Below are 16,775 nucleotides of genomic sequence, written 5' to 3' on the forward strand. Positions count from 1 at the left end.
ATTTGTACGTGATAGCTATAGGAAAATGACCCGCATGTCTTCTTGTACCTAAAGAAATCTGTGAAACTGATTTAGGCAATAGAAAAAATTATTGTATAGATGTTTACTTTTTTAACATTGAATCCCCAAGTGTGACTGGGAAGTAGAAATATGATCATTTTGGTCTTCTTCCAACCAACAATAAAACCCTTGCCAAAGTGGAGCGTCCTTTTGACTGTTCAGGATTTATAAGCTACAGTACGCAGCCACGTCCGGTCAGAATGGGGACGTAAAATCCGATTTCTAGTGGAGAGCGAGCTAGAGAGCCACGCATATGCAGGTTAAGAACCCTTCCAATAGCTCTTTGAAGGGTTCATAGATGGCCTGTTGCAAGGCAAAATTTCTGTCCCTATCCAATATACCCTCATCATCTTCCAGTGGCAATCCAAATTCATCCCGGAAGGCCTATATTACAGGATCTTACTATTGTATGTATTGTTATTTTGTTCTCTTCCTAAACTTGCATGAAATATTTGCCACTAGACGCTAAGCAAACATCAATTAACTGAAACCTTTTTAAGAAAAACCCTATTTTGCATTCCTTTTTTCCTATTTAAGAAAATTGTTAATTTGATTAGTTTTGGAAACCTTGATATACTTATGCGGTATCTTACTGATTACAAGAGCGCAATTATTTGTTTAAATTTTACCGATAACAAAGATGGTACTTCGAATAAAATCTTGTGAGGCTCCTGATTTGATGATACAGGGTACGGTTTTTTAATCAAGGTTTAAAAAATCAAGAAAATTAAATTCATATTAAACAAAGTGTAGAAAATATATTCAATTCATGTACATCAGAGTCATTGAAATATTGCCTTTCCCATTAAGCGTGGAAAAAAAAATTTGAACTGCAGTTTATGTTTTGGCTGTTATACAACGCTGACATGTCTAGTCACATGAACTGCTACCAATTTTTTTCTAGTTTGTGTATTGTTCACACTGGTACCCTACGGAAAATGCATAACAAATAATTGTTCTCTTGTAACCTTCTACATATGATACATTTATTTTCATAGTGGTATTATCAGTTTACATGTTAATCCGATTCTTTGAAACATGTTTCGAACTTAAGTATTGTATTTCATTCGGTCAAGTATCATTATATATCGGAAACTGAAATGTTAATCAAGAGTTGTGTCTAATAATAATTTTGTTTTAGAATATCTACTTGAACTGTAGCGATTAAGCCGTTCGACCATAAATGAAACTGGAAATAATGGATTTTTACATTAGATTGGGAAAAACTGAAATATAACAGTTTGGCTAAAGCACATTTTACGATAAAGCTACGTTCTCTGCTGCAACATTAAATTTCAGTAAAAAGTACATGAAGTCAAAGTCACGATCCCTCATTTCAATAAGTAAAAATTGACGAAGAAAATGAATTGGAAATCATATTGAAGACATTTAGCTAGTAAATAATTAAAAAACAAAATCAACAGTAAAGATGCTTTTAAATACCCTCCTCCAAAAATAAAATCTCCCAATAGGTCCGGTAGAAACGTCGTTGATATAAATATGAAAACAAATGATTCGTTGGGTATACGTCAATGAGAAAACCCAACAACACTATAGACATGTTGATGTTCTAAAGATATGCATGTATAACTTATTACTAACAAGAAAAATGAAGCTATCAATTAGATGGATTAATTCTGGAAGGAAAAGACTATTGACTAGAACCATTAACTTTTATTAAACAAATAATACTTCGTCAATGTCTGTCTATCACGAGTTCCAATGGTGCCAAAATTATCCAAATAATGACTATTGTCAGACATAATTAAAATCAATTGGTAATACTAGGAGATACGTATTAATGCATTCAATAATTATATATGATCGTATTTTATTATCTGCTTTCATTTACAACAAATACTTTAATTAGAAATTTGATGTTGTTAGCGCGATTTATGATGCTTTCTTGATTCATTCAGTCGTCCATTGGCGACACACAGTGTCTGCGTTAAGCTCCTAGTATTACAGCAATAAAATTCTTCTTTTATGACCAATATGTCATTTTGTTAATTTGAAGGTATAATTAAATTAAAGACAGAGAAAAACACATAAACACGTACAAAGTTTTTCTGTGACATTTAAAAGACAATGCCCTTCTTTACTATAGATCTCACTCGTAACATTTTTATTTTTTATTTTGCAGATTTGGACAGTGTAAATAAACTGACCTCGTAAAAAACAAAAATGGGAAGCTATGGGATAGGTGGAAATCTTTCAAGCCTTGTTGTAATTTTCAACTCAACACCTGAAATAGTAGCACTAAATATGACAAATGGACTTGGACCGTGTGACGATGCAACAGATGAGTATTCAGGTTTTTATAATGTGGCCCAGTTTATCACGGGTCTCATTATTTATCCAATAGTATGCATTCTGGGTATTATTGGAAACACACTGACTTTGATCGTCTTAAGTCACAAAGACATGGCGACATCAACAAATGTCTACCTTTCAGCTCTAGCTGTTTCGGACACAATCAAACTCATCAATGATTTCTTTTACTTTATAATGGTTGTTCTACAAGATCAAAATCTGGACAAGGACATGAGGCTGATTTCAAATTTTTATCCATATGCGCATTACATATTCAACATGTCAGTTTGTGTGACGGCTTGGCTAACAGTGTCTGTGGCAGTCGAACGTTATATTTCGATATGCCACATAACAAAAGCCAAGGAGATGTGCACTATAAGTAAGGCAAGAATAGTGAGCACCGTCGTGTTTCTCACAATGATAATTCTAACTGTTCCGTCTGCTTTACGTTACGAGGCAATTCATCAAGTGGACAACAACAAAAATGTCACGTGTTATACAGTGCTGCCGAGTGCCCTGGGAAATAATTCAGATTTTATGGACCCATACACATGGGTACAGAACTCCTTAAGATCTATTATACCGTTGATAGTTCTTATATTTCTAAACGCAAGAATAATTAATGAATTAAGAAAGCAGAGAGTGAAAGGCAAGAAACTTTCTTCTAGGAATAGAATAACGCTCATGCTTATAGCAATCATTATATTTTTTACTGTTTGTATAATGCCGGATGCATTTATGTCACTGTTCTTCGGCTTTGGTTACGTTGACGAATCAAATCTAGTGAAAGGAATAAGGGAAATAACAGATTCTCTGCTAGCAATCAACTCTGCCTTCAACTTCGTCTTATATTGCAGTATGAGCAAAATATTCCGAACAACATTTTCAAAGATATTTCTGACGCGGTGTTTAGCCCCGAAACCGTCTCAAGAAAGACTTTTGAACAACGGCACATGCATCGAAAAAGAAGCTAAATCTGTAAATCGGAAAGACAGTAGCAGCGGAAGCGGAAATAACAACAAAGAAACCTTTGTTTGATGTAGTAATGAACGGAATAAGCATGTGCTCTTGAGTGTAAATATTACATTTGAACTAACATTGCTCCAACACAAATTTTATTTGCGTCAAATGACTCGAGATCTTGCATGATACCCGTCAATACGAACATGTTATATATTATTCTTCATTTACTGATTGCACAAATTAATCAAAATACCGTCATGCTAAAGATAATGTGATTAAATAATATTTGACGATCTTTTGTCTCGTGTTTTTCTCATCTTGTGTATCAAGGATCGGAGCAACCATGTACTGTTTGTACAATTATAACGAGATTTTAGACACGGACTGCCCGGTGAATTATGGATGTGATATATGCCTGTTTGGCCATGCGAGTGAAACGCATTATTCTCATAGAGAAGTATACTTGGGTCTAAAACTTGTTGTTATTAATTAAATTTTCACAATATTTGTATTTTTTTTCCTTACAAGAGCAATATACATCTTTAATGTCGGTCCAACTTTGTGTATAAATATTTGATTTTTGTCCACAATCAAATAAAAACAACAGGAAAATACGTCTGTATTATTATATTTGTTGATCCTTTTCTTCTAGTTATATTCATACAACAGTTTTGTCAGTGAATTAATATATAAAAAGTAAAGACGTCTAGGGAAATAAAGTAATTGGCAAAACTTTTAGGAATTTTTGGTCCTCAATGCTCTTCAACTTCGTACTTTATTTGGCCTTTTTTTTTTTAACTATTTTTGATTCGAGCGTCACTGATGAGTCTTTTGTAGACGAAACGCGCGTCTGGAGCAAGTACAAAATTTCAATCCTGGTATCTATGATGAGTTTATTTAGATTCCCGATTATTAAAATAATATTATTGTTAGATTAAAAAACAACCTTTCCGCAATTTGTAAAACCAGTGTTCAACTTGTTTTAAACTTTTTTTTTAAAATTTTGCAATGATATGCAACGTTTTTATTCTGTCATTCAAATTATGTTTTGCAATTTCTTTCTCACGAGCAAAATATAATATTTATGTAAGACTGGTAAAGAATATCGATTGTAATTACTTCTTCATACTCAAATGTTTGTACTTTCATTTGTAATATATTTCCATATAGGGGTGTTACTCCATTAAATACATTTGGAGGAGAAAGTGAAGTTGAGAATGTACAATCATGTTTGATGATTTATATGTCTGGAAAATGTAAATGTACGATACGAATTTACTCATTTGGGTAAAGTCTTTTTGAAGTAAAAGCACTAAACCATTTTTGAACTTTATGCTTTCATCCCTAGACGCAATATCTGCATTCGAAGAATTTATATGTATTAATGGAGTGACACCCCTTTCAGCTTTTAAATGATTTTATGTCAACTGAGATCTAACTTAAGCTTTGTATTTGTATTATTTAGCAGAAACATGTTTTCCATTGTGCATCAGTCCGAAAATAAATCATATCTACTTACTTTTGTTATTTCATACGCAGATAAGAACTGCTAAACGAATTCAGGGTGTTGTTGTAACAGAAGTAATAGGGAAAAATAGAGCTTGGGTATTGAGACATTTTTTATGTTGATATTATAGTATTTCTTTTTGGTTAATCTAGTCCACCGCTTTCCTATAGTCTTTAAACATTTTCCAAAATATTCTATAGATACATGTTTGTACTAAACGTAACTAAATGACGTGTAAAGCTAGCAAAAATGGATATTTTCGTATTGCATTCTTGAAATGTTTAAATTCTTTTGTTGAATGGTTGAATATTGTCTCACTTGCCTATATTTCTTTTTTTTATATATAAGACCCTTGGAATGGGAAAGCTACTTTAAAGTACAGTTTTCTCTACACTTTCAATGTCTTGGTAGTTTATATTCACATTATAACTATTTATAAATAACATACACATTCTAGTTAATCTAATTTAGAACTAATTACGGTCATGGGAAGTAGTAAATTTCAGGTAAATGAGTTTTCTACTTACTTTTCACCCACCCTTAGAGATATTTCAATGGAGAATATAGGATATGGCGTATTAATTAATGACACACGCATTTATCAAATTCCACGGCAAAGGGACAACAATTTTATTACTTTTTCTTCGTCTCAAAATCACAGTGAGGCCTTCACCATGGACACGGAATAAATTGACATCTCAATGTAAGTTCTAGAAAGCCCCATAGCATCGGTTTTAGTAGAATTGTTTGCTATTTGTCGATAACGATACACATATACATCGAAGAACACAGATACAGGGTTATATCAACACATAAGACTTAGAACAAAGAAATCTTACAGCAATTGCATCGTAAAATAAAGAAACAATATAAAAACTAAGACAAACACGGGACGTATCAAGATAAATGTAAGATAACTTGGCAGGAAATAATGTATGAACAAAATAATTCAGATGGTCAACTCTGCTGTTTCAATAAACAAACATGTCGAAATAGAAAAGGTAACTGAAGTTATTTAAGAAATATATACATATTCGCCATAACTTATAACATGCACTTAAAATCCAAAATCCAAATCAAAGGTGTTTAATGATAATGGAATTGTGTTTAACGTTCAGTGGAAAATATTACACGCATATCAGGACACGGACATGATATGAAAATGAACCCTGCTTTGTACTACATGTACACTGACACGCTGAGTTGGATTTTTAAAAGGGGTTTTTGGCATTGATTGTTATCAAAATGGTCGCAGATGATTATATTAAGTTATTACAAGTTTTTAACAATATAACTGTTAGAATGTCCCATCCAATGATCGTCAAATGATTAAACCTGTTTCTGAATAAGAAAGACGACATATGCTGTCATCGGGTCCAATTTTCAACCAAAAAAAAAATCCGTTTTTACGTCATTTCCAATTAACAAAAGTAACTAGTCGCCATATTTTGTTGAATTTAGTTGAGCATTACCCATCAAATGATACAATTTACCACTAAAAAAGGACACATACGGTTTTGGAAATGCCTTTCCAATTTATAAAGTACATAGCAACCATGATATACTTTCCGATTCAGTAGATTATGAGCTGTCACATGGCACATTTGTTAACCAAACAGGACTTTGTAATTTCTTGTTTGCTAAGTAATCAAATATTTTTTGAGATAACGAAGGTATACGTTTTTACAAAGGTCTATTCTAAACAAGAGACAAATTTTCGTTCTGTTACTCATTGCTTCTGTGTTTGTTTGTTTTTTTTTGTTTTTAGTTTCATTAATTTCAATTCGCTTTTTGTGTAGTTTAAAACAAGACTAAAATGGTTCTTAATTAATTTCTGTTTCAAAAATTCATTAGTAATGCACCTATTGCATTGCACCAGTAAGTAATTACTGCAATGTTAATGATGCTTACTCCAAATAGAAGTCGTTGATACTAGAACAGCATGATTTCTAACAGGTTAAGAAAGTACTTTTAGCATGAGTTTAGCAACTGCAAGAATATTAGTAACATACCATTTGAATTGCACAAGATCGTAATGCCTGTACTGTTCATAATGCATGAAATTTACTCCAAACAACAGTTACTGATACAATCTAGGACGGCCTGATTTCTAGCAGCTTGCGCAAGTACTTTGAGCTAGCTTTAAGTAACTACCAGCAGCTTTGAACGAAATATTTTTTAGCATTTTTTACTTATATGTTGGTTTTTGTATTCTATTATATGGCTAATATAGAGTTAATATGTGTTTTTTTTAACAGATTTTTATTGTTTGTTGTTCTATATAAAATTAAGGCGCTGTGGTATGATTTTCAACGAGAAAACTATCCACCGGAGACCAAATAAAGTGAATGTACGTAATTATAGGTCATTATAGTTTTATGTCCTCTTTGTTAATACAAATAAATAGGTGGTTGAGTGCTCACAAGTTCACGTGCTTGTCTCGTGTACAGAGCATCCTCAGTGGTGTTCTTTATTGGTCTAAAATGTTTTTATCCTTTACGTCATATACCTAATAGGCTTTGTTTGACTTATAATTCCAAACTTTACTTGATTTTTGACAATTTAGAGCTTAACACATTGTATGATGATGATCACTTTTCTATTGTTGGAGACTGTAAAGTTGACTTTGACACATGTACTTTAAGGTATATTTTAGGTCATAAGGTACAAGTACTTGTGTAGGTGAAGCTTTAAAGAAATTTCCATTTATTTATTTTAGAAATAATGGTAACATATTATTTCGAACCTGCATAATTAAACTGAAGAAACGACTGCATTTTACCAACTTGCAAATAAGTATAAATCAATTTTGGCAGGGAACCGATGTAAGATTTTCAGACCAAATTCAGAAAATGCATACATTTATCGGAGACTATCTTTTTTTAAAAGCTGAAACAAGTCAATTAAAACATATAGTACCACAATTGGTGATTTTCAATATCACAGAACAAGAGAGTAGCCTTTTCATTCTTGCTTCGTTGTGAAAGAGACTATCACACAGAACCAAACTTTGACTGTCCATGGGGTTAAAACACTAAATCCCTGGGATGTGTTTTAATTAATTTTAGTCTCTGATGCATGATTTTTTATTGTTAATTGTTTTTGGCTATTAACTAGCTTTCAGTAACTGCGAGTACTCTCAAATCGCTTTGATAAGTAATTAGTATGACGATACATTTTAACTTCTGTACTCGTACTATGAACAACAAATTTATTAATATTGTAAAAAATGTTTACCTCCGTACTCCTAACAACAAAATTATATTCAAATTTACATGTGTACGTTGTTTTATTTAACGCCATTTTGTCCCAGGTAAGAGTTGTCTTATTGACACTCTTCCTACATCTTTTTTATTACTACCTGTAACGTCTATGTTATATAGGCACCTACGTTTTAATATTGTATTTATATTGTGTCATAGATCAAACTTTATCGTTCAGTTTATGTTTATTTGTTTTTGTTTAAATTTTTTTTTTATCGACTTAAGCCAATTTCAATTGATATTTTATAGTGTGTCTTTTATGTTGTAATGTTTAACTACTGTCTCAGGTTAGGGTGAAGGTTGGCGCTTGTTAAAAAGTTTAAACCCGCTGCATTTTTATGCACCTGTCCTAAGTCAGGAGCCTGTTGTTCAGTGGTTGTCGTTTGTTGGTGTGGTTCATAGGTGTTTCTCGTTTCTCGTTTTTTTATATAGATTAGACCGTTGGTTTTCTTGCTTGAATTGGTTTACACTAGTCATTTTGGGGCCCTTTATAGCTTGCTGTTCGGTATGAGCCAAGGCTCTGTGTTGAAGGCCATACTTTGACCTATAATTATTAACTTTTTATACATTGTGACTTGGATGGAGAGTTGTCTCATTGGCACTCATACCACATCTTCTTATTTATAAAGGCATAACCTGAACCATATGACACCATAGCAAGCTGCCCAAACATTAAATCCCATGCCAATAGAAAGCAACAATCATTTAGCAGGTCACAATAGTATACTGGTAAGATGAAGAAGACCCTTAATGCCACCAAAATTTAGTTTATGGACGGCGTTGCTCTAACATCTGTTTACCAAGCGGAAAATACTTCATGAACATTCATGTAAAATGCAAAATGTATTTGATGCTGAAAATTATAGGATATGTGATAATAGCCGTTATTATGTCTCTAAATTTGAAAATAAATCATACCAAAATACACAATATGTATTATTAAAGAATTGGATGATATATTAAGGCTGGTTATTTTAGTGCAGAATTGTCATATTTGAGATGTCTATAATGATTCACTACACATGATATAATTGAAATATATATGCATAGTTCAACTTTATTCGTTCAGTGTATGTTTACTTGTTTTATTAATATGTCTTTTTGATTGAGTTAAGCCATTTCAATTGATATTTTATAGCATGTCTTTCTATGTTGTAATGTTACACTACTATTTCAGGTTAGGGTGAAGGTTGGCGCCTGTTGAAACATTTAAACCCGCTGCATTTGCTTGCACCTGTCCTAAGTCAGAAACCTGTTGTTCGGTGGTTGTCGTTTGTTGATGTGGTTCATAAGTGTTTCTCGTTTATCGTTTTTATATAGATTAGACCGTTGGTTTTCTTGATTGAATTGTTTTACCCTAGTCTTTTTGTGGTCCTTTATAGCTTACAGTTCGGTGTGAGCCAAGGCTTCGTGTTGAAGACCGTACTTTGACCTATAATTGTTTACTTTTTACACATTGTGACTTGGATGGAGAGTTGTCTCATTAGCACTCATACCACATCTTCTTATTACTATTATATAACATATTTACAAGCCTTGCAAATAGTACAAAAAGCTATTAACATGTATCAACTGAAATATTAACAACAGTCTTAAAGTTACATTAAAAGAGACTCATATCAGCATCTTTTGACAAGACATTTTGAGGAGAAAGATCTTTTTAAGGTTAAGTTGTTGTTGGTATATCTATATCCCAGGAAAATTCACAAATGACTTTGACAGATTTCGCTAAGTTTACTTAAATGTAAGAAGTTTGAAGGCTTAATTTAAATATGAAAGTCAGACTTCAAGATATAGAATTGCTAATATCTGACAGCTTGCCTAATGTATCGTTATCATAGGCATATCGAAAGGATAATATTTGTAGACTTTTAAGACTGTGATTCCTTTAAGTCACTTGGGAAAAGTATCTTTAATTTTATCGTGACGATCTCTAAATTAGTATAGCTTTTCTTTTCAACAATGGAATTACGCATTAAGGTTGTGAATGACAAAGGTGGTTTATACAATCATGCATACAATTGTAATAGTTCTTTAGAAATTTACCAAGGCGCTTTTCCTGAATGACATAACGCCATGTTTTTTTAGATCTCAAATAATCAAATCAAAGCCATGTTGTCAAAGTTGGTAATATTAACATACCCCTCTACAGACAATAATTTTGTCAAAAAACATGTTTGTACATTTGTAATGCGGGATAATTAAAATGGCTGACTTTAAGGATTACGTTATTTTCGGTAAATGCAATATCCATCGCGCATGTTACAGAAATCGTGTTCCGCTGTTGAAATGTTTTCTTCTCAAAGATAAAAAAAAAACAATTGCATAATGGTCTTTTCCCACAATTATCTGTTCACTAAGATGACAAAATGGTTGATTTCTTTTAAGCGATATTTTAGAAGAGTAAAATACAAATTTTCGACACACTTAAAATACTTTTCTGAAAGGATCGTCTGTTTTGGTTTGCGGTATCTATAAAAGTGCAACAACGTCCTGTTGCAATGGGTATGTAATTTCGATGACTCTTTTCAAGAGTGCCACACATTCTGCACATTTAATAACCTTAATTGCAACAATTTTGTGATGGCTGTAGGTTCTTGTTGAAAGGCAAAATGTGTATTCTCTTTTTTCGGTGGATATAATCGTTTTCATAACAGTGTGGACGAGACCATTTTTTGGCGCGCTCAAGTCTCCCATTGACTGGGTTAAATTAGGTGAACGTTCGTCTGTAACGCCCACTTATCACGTCGTACTTATTATAGACATTTAAACTGTGGGGTCATCAAAGGTTCTCAACGCCTGACTCAAATAATTCGAAAAACTCGTACAGGAATAACCATTGTGTTTTGATTAATATTGAATACTTAAACGTTCTTTGGACGATATTTATCTAAACGCACTCAAGAACATCTGTATCGTTTTAAAAGACCCAATAAATTCAAAAGTATCATTTATCAACACCTTAAGAAGCACAATCATCCTATTAAATATTTAGCAGTTCAACCTTTAGAAGTAGTAAATAAGCAGCCTGGTGAATCTCATTCAAAGTGTGTACGATTGCGGAAAATAATTGAATTAAATTGGATTAAAAAATTACAGACAGTCTACCCTCTCGGTCTTAATGATAATATCATGGGAATTGGTAATATATCAAGAACCGATTCTGTTAACATTTTGGATACTAGTATAGTTTCTAAAACTGTTCGTAAAAACCGTTCTCATGGTCGTAGAAAAAATCGCAATCAAAGAAAATTTCGGACCAATCATACCAATATTTCGGACCTAATTTCTATTTCAAAAAACAACGGCAGACATTATCTGTTAACAAAGCTCTGTTCATTACCGGTTAATAAGTTAAATAAAATTTTAGAGGATTGCAACACAATTTCATATAGCAGTCCTAAGTATGAAATCGTTCAAATTATAATGGCATATTTTTATTCTAAACTGTTTCCCAAAATTGATCGCCCTGAAGATCATAAAAAACAGTTTATTAAAATAAAGTATGTCAATAAAGGTTTTGATTTTGTAAATATTGCCGGTATTTTTAACGACCATTCTGTTAAAGAACAAATTCCGGGATATTTCGATAATACTGAGCTCCCTCTTATTTGTTATATTTACAAGAAATCTACCCGGAAATTTGTGTTTAATTATAGCCAATTGTGTAAAGATGTTAATATCAGTGAAAATACACCTACTTCATGTAATTGCAGTAATTCCGAATACATTTATGGACCCATTTCCCATGTTATAACAGGAGATCTTAACATCGTCCAAGACCGAGAGTTAAAATCATTCCTCAGTAAAGGACCTAAATATCGTCCCCCGTCAATTATTAATTGGAATGAGTGTCGTAATATCATCCACGACTCACTCCATACTTACTGTTTGAAATGGATAAAACGGGAAAAAGCTGACAAAAAATCTTTGGACTCTTTTTTTAAATCAGTAATGAACATAGTTGATATACGTATTCAACATTTTAAAGAACATTTTACTCTTAACAATTATAACCACAATAAACCTATTTCTCGTATCAAACATAAACTAAAAGAACTAGCCAAGGAATTTGTTTTTGTCCCGGCCGATAAAGCTGCTAATAATATTATTATTGTTTGACGTAAATTTTACATTGAGGTTCTGAAAAAAGAAATCACCAATTCACCAACATTCCAACTGACTCCATTTTCAGAAAACGATATCTGTAACAAACATAAACTTTTAGCTACCGCTTTACAAGCAGAACCAAATACAATGAAAGTCCCAACTATGTATTGGCTTCCGAAGCTACACAAAACACCTTACAAATATAGATTCATTTCGTCTTCAAGCCATTGTTCCACTACTAAATTGTCTATTCTTCTTACCAGTACACTTGGTACAATCAAAAATCTGATAATAAATTGTTCAAATAAGGCCTTCGAAAATAGTGGAATTAATTACTTTTGGAGTGTCAAGAACTCGTTGGAAGTACTTGATAAATTGCATGCATATATTGGTGATTTTGAATCTGTTCAAAGTTTTGATTTCTCTATCCTATATACCACATTGCCTCACATTCTCATTAAGAAAAAATTCACACACCTAATTAAATGGGCATTTAAAAAGTCAGAATGTGAATATATATGTTCAAACTCTTTTAGGTCATTTTTTAGTAGCAATAAACAAAAAAACTATGTCAATTGGACATGCTTTGATACTATATATGCCCTTGAATTTTTACTAGATAACATTTTTGTTCGCTTTGGAGATTCCGTATATCGTCAGGTTATCGCAATTCCAATGGGGACTAACTGTGCACCACTTATTGCGGACCTTTTTTTGTATTGCTATGAGTTACAATTTATGACAAAAATCAGCAAAGACCCATCGAAACAACATCTGATACACAAATTTAATAATACTTTTAGATATTTGGATGATATTTTGGCTCTCAATAATGACGACTTCAGTATGTATACTAAAGAAATTTATCCTGTTGAACTTACTTTAAATAAAGCTAATACCAACAATGACCACTGCCCTTTCCTCGATCTTGATATCTATATCATTAACGGAAAGCTTTATACTAAAATATATGATAAGAGAGATGATTTTTCATTTCCTATCGTTAATTATCCATTTTTAGATGGTGACGTTCCCTTGTCACCATCTTACGGTGTTTATATATCTCAACTTGTACGATTCGCTCGTGTATGTAACAATGTTTTAGATTTTAACGAGAGAAATTTATGTATTACTGAAAAATTATTACACCAGGGTTTTCGATATCACAAACTAGTCAAAACATTTACTAAATTTTATCATCGGTATAAGGACATCATTCGTAAACATAGCTCAACATGCAGACTTCTTATACGTTCAGGTATTTCACATCCAATTTTTTATGGAAATATTCTTTATAAAGCACAAAAATGTCAGTATTCACCTCTGAAGCTAACAAAACCTTTAAATAGACTTATTAAGAAGGGATATAGTTACGATACTGTTGTCAGGTCATTAAAGATTGCATATTTTGGCGTTAATATTGATTCACTTATAGGGTCTTTGCATTGGCACTAAACACATTTATTTAAAAACCAGTTGTTGGCATGACACGGGTTATGTTCTTCTCATATATGTTATGATGGTATGATACTAAACCCCTAACGGGAAGGATTGTGCCTGATATTCATATGATGAAGACATAATCTTTCAATAAGTTTAATTGAAGTCTGGAACTGGCATGTCAGTTAACTGCTAGTAGTCTGTTGTCATTTATGTATTATTGTCATTTTGTTTATTTTCTTTGGTTACATCTTCTGACATCAGACTCGGACTTCTCTTGAACTGAATATTAATGTGCGTATTGTTATGCGTTTACTTTTCTACATTGGCTAGAGGTATATGGGGAGGGTTGAGATCTCATAAACATGTTTAACCCCGCCGCATTTTTGCGCCTGTCCCAAGTCAGGAGCCTCTAGCCTTTGTCAGTCTTGTATTATTTTTAATTTTAGTTTCTTGTGTACAATTTGGAGTTTAGTATGGCGTTCATTATCACTGAACTAGTATATATATTTGTTTAGGGGCCAGCTGAAGGACGCCTCCGGGTGCGGGAATTTCTCGCTGCATTGAAGACCTGTTGGTGACCTTCTGCTGTTGTCTGTTCTATGGTCGGGTTGTTGTCTCTTTGACACATTCCCCATTTCCATTCTCAATTTTATTTACTTGCGTTTTTTTATGTTTTGATCAACAATTTCATTTTATGTATCGAAATGTGTAACAAGTATTTATCTAAATTCCCACTGGAGGGCCTCTGTCAGACTGCGTGAGCGTAAAATCATTGTTATCGATAGCCGACGACAAACAAGTTAAATGTAAATGATTCAGTAGTATTAACAACAAAAGTACTACGGTTATCCACACTGTTACGGGAATACCTCTAAACAAAGTCATGTCTTTCATCCCATCCAGTCCATCCGTTTGCAGAACTTATTTTGTAGATTTATTTAGTACAAGTTATATGTTGCATGTTTTCGTCTTCAATATGTAAGATATTTGCCACTGGACATTACGATAAAATAAATCAAATAATCATACTTAAGAAGGAATTACTTAATGTATTATATCGGGGTAAGTGCATTACAGTAAATTAATCTGTTTTCATGACCCTAGAAATGTTTTGTATGCTATATCCTCTTTTCGTTAATTTTAAATGAGTATTTAATTAAGCATTCGGCATAAAGAATTTCATAGACAGGCCTTAAATTTAGAGGATACATCAAAATTTGAAATACACGTTCAGCTGTTGAGATAAGAAATCATTTATCCAACAAAACATTCAGGTTCAAATTATTAGATCCTTTTCTCTATTCCGTGTACTAATGTATACGTCATTATGTTCTAATTCATAACTTCAAGCGAACATAAATTATTTACAAAATAAACTCAACACCTTTGTATGGGATCAGCTCGCCTGACAGTGTGCAGCAAAGCTTTAATTTTATTAAAGACAAATGCAAAATAAAGTTAATATGTTACTGTCTGCCTAGGCCGCTGCAGGGAACAAACACAAAAACCAATCTACAAGAATAAAAACAATTTTCATTATGTACGCAAATACAAATTATGAATCAAATTAAAGATTCTGTTCTTTATTATCTACATAAATCAAAATAACACAAGAAAAATACATTTTGTCGGGTGGGAGGGTGGGAAACTTTACTGCACCAAAAGCAAACCTCGAATGACAATATCTTAAATTCACACAACCGCCAAAAGTATAGCACGAAATATTTGATATTACCTTATTCAAATATTATGATGAGTTCTTACTCAACCGATGAAAAACATTTAACCTATTATATACCTTCAACACATGTATAATTATAAACAAATACACGTGGTAATGTTTACATACCGGTGTACATTACTTTAAAAAATATATTCATTAGTCCCCTATGATAGGCGCAGTTTTTTTTAGCACAAGTAAAACACAAAGTCGCTAAATTCACTACTTCATGTGTTCGTGTATTCAACGAAATTGCATTGTCCAAAGGTCCAATGACTTAGATAGAGTTCTCACTTGCTACTAGGGGAAAATTATGGAATATAATAAATCGGCTTACATTCCTGACCTTAATTTCAATATGATTTTCGTAGGGTCGCGTAAAGGGACATTGACGAAGTGTAGTTTAGGAAGGTAATATGTGCAAGGAGAATAAGTAAACGGTAAGTTAATTAAATATAACTAAAGGATATGTGTGGTGCAAAATGGGAAACAATCAAATAACACGCATTGGAAAGAACAGATGTCGTGTGTTAATGAATTATATGCTCCCGAAGAGATCATAAATGGTAGAAAAGTCGATTTTGGTCTAACGTGTGTAGCAATATCATGGAAAAACTTCAATAACATGGCGGAAAACTTCGTTTAATCTGGTTTTGCAGTTTTCAATAAAACACCATATACGATTTACCGCAAATTTGTATCTGATTACACCAAAAAGGAGCATACGACTTCCCGCAAATTTGTATATCTTATTACCAAAAGTCTGATAATAAGTAAAACAACACTCACAAATTTCATTCAGACGCTCATCATTTTGCACCTGTCTCAATTTATAAGATATTTTTAAAAATTGCTTAGCACAGCTATAATCTTTATGAAATATTAATCTTTAAATCAAAACATAATAATATAAGTTTTTTTTATTAACATTAAAAAACTGGAATCGACCGATGCATATATTTTTGTAGAATGTGAAACAATTACTTCCTTTTTGGTACAGTTAGTGTTGTATTTGAGAAATACCCTTTTTGCTACATATGCAGTTAGTGTTATATTTGAGTTATAAAAATCATCATCAAAACTAGAAAAGAAACCAAACAATTTGTACAATATATATTAAAGGGTAAAGAAAATGTATAAAATTTACCTTTAGATATACGCTGATACTCAAATATTAAACTTTTTCGAGGAGATACAGACTGAATTAAAGGAGATAACAATAAGAAATGCAAGATAGCCATTTTATTACAATAACGGTTGATTCCTTATGCACATTTTTTTTTCATTAAGAAAAGATACCTTTTATTAGACACATTAACCACTTTTAGGTACAAAATGTGTCATCCTATTTAATTTTAATTTCTGCTCAATTATATCTTTATATATTTAGTAAATC

General features: G+C 32.3%; 1 protein-coding gene across 2 annotated transcripts in view; it reads left to right on the forward strand.

Annotated features, from left to right (window-relative positions):
- LOC127730017 (FMRFamide receptor-like) overlaps positions 1 to 4,901 on the forward strand; it is a 34,064-nt gene extending 29,163 nt beyond the window's left edge. For both annotated transcript variants that reach the window (XM_052238064.1, XM_052238063.1), the window contains exon 2: positions 2,204 to 4,901. In XM_052238064.1, coding sequence (XP_052094024.1) covers positions 2,245 to 3,411 — 1,167 coding nt within the window. In that variant the 5' untranslated portion in view covers positions 2,204 to 2,244 and the 3' untranslated portion in view covers positions 3,412 to 4,901. The remainder of the gene's footprint in view (positions 1 to 2,203) is intronic.
- Positions 4,902 to 16,775: the final 11,874 nt, after the last annotated feature.

Source organism: Mytilus californianus, unplaced genomic scaffold, assembly GCF_021869535.1.
Source record: "Mytilus californianus isolate M0D057914Y unplaced genomic scaffold, xbMytCali1.0.p SCAF_2, whole genome shotgun sequence".
NCBI lineage: Eukaryota > Metazoa > Mollusca > Bivalvia > Mytilida > Mytilidae > Mytilus > Mytilus californianus.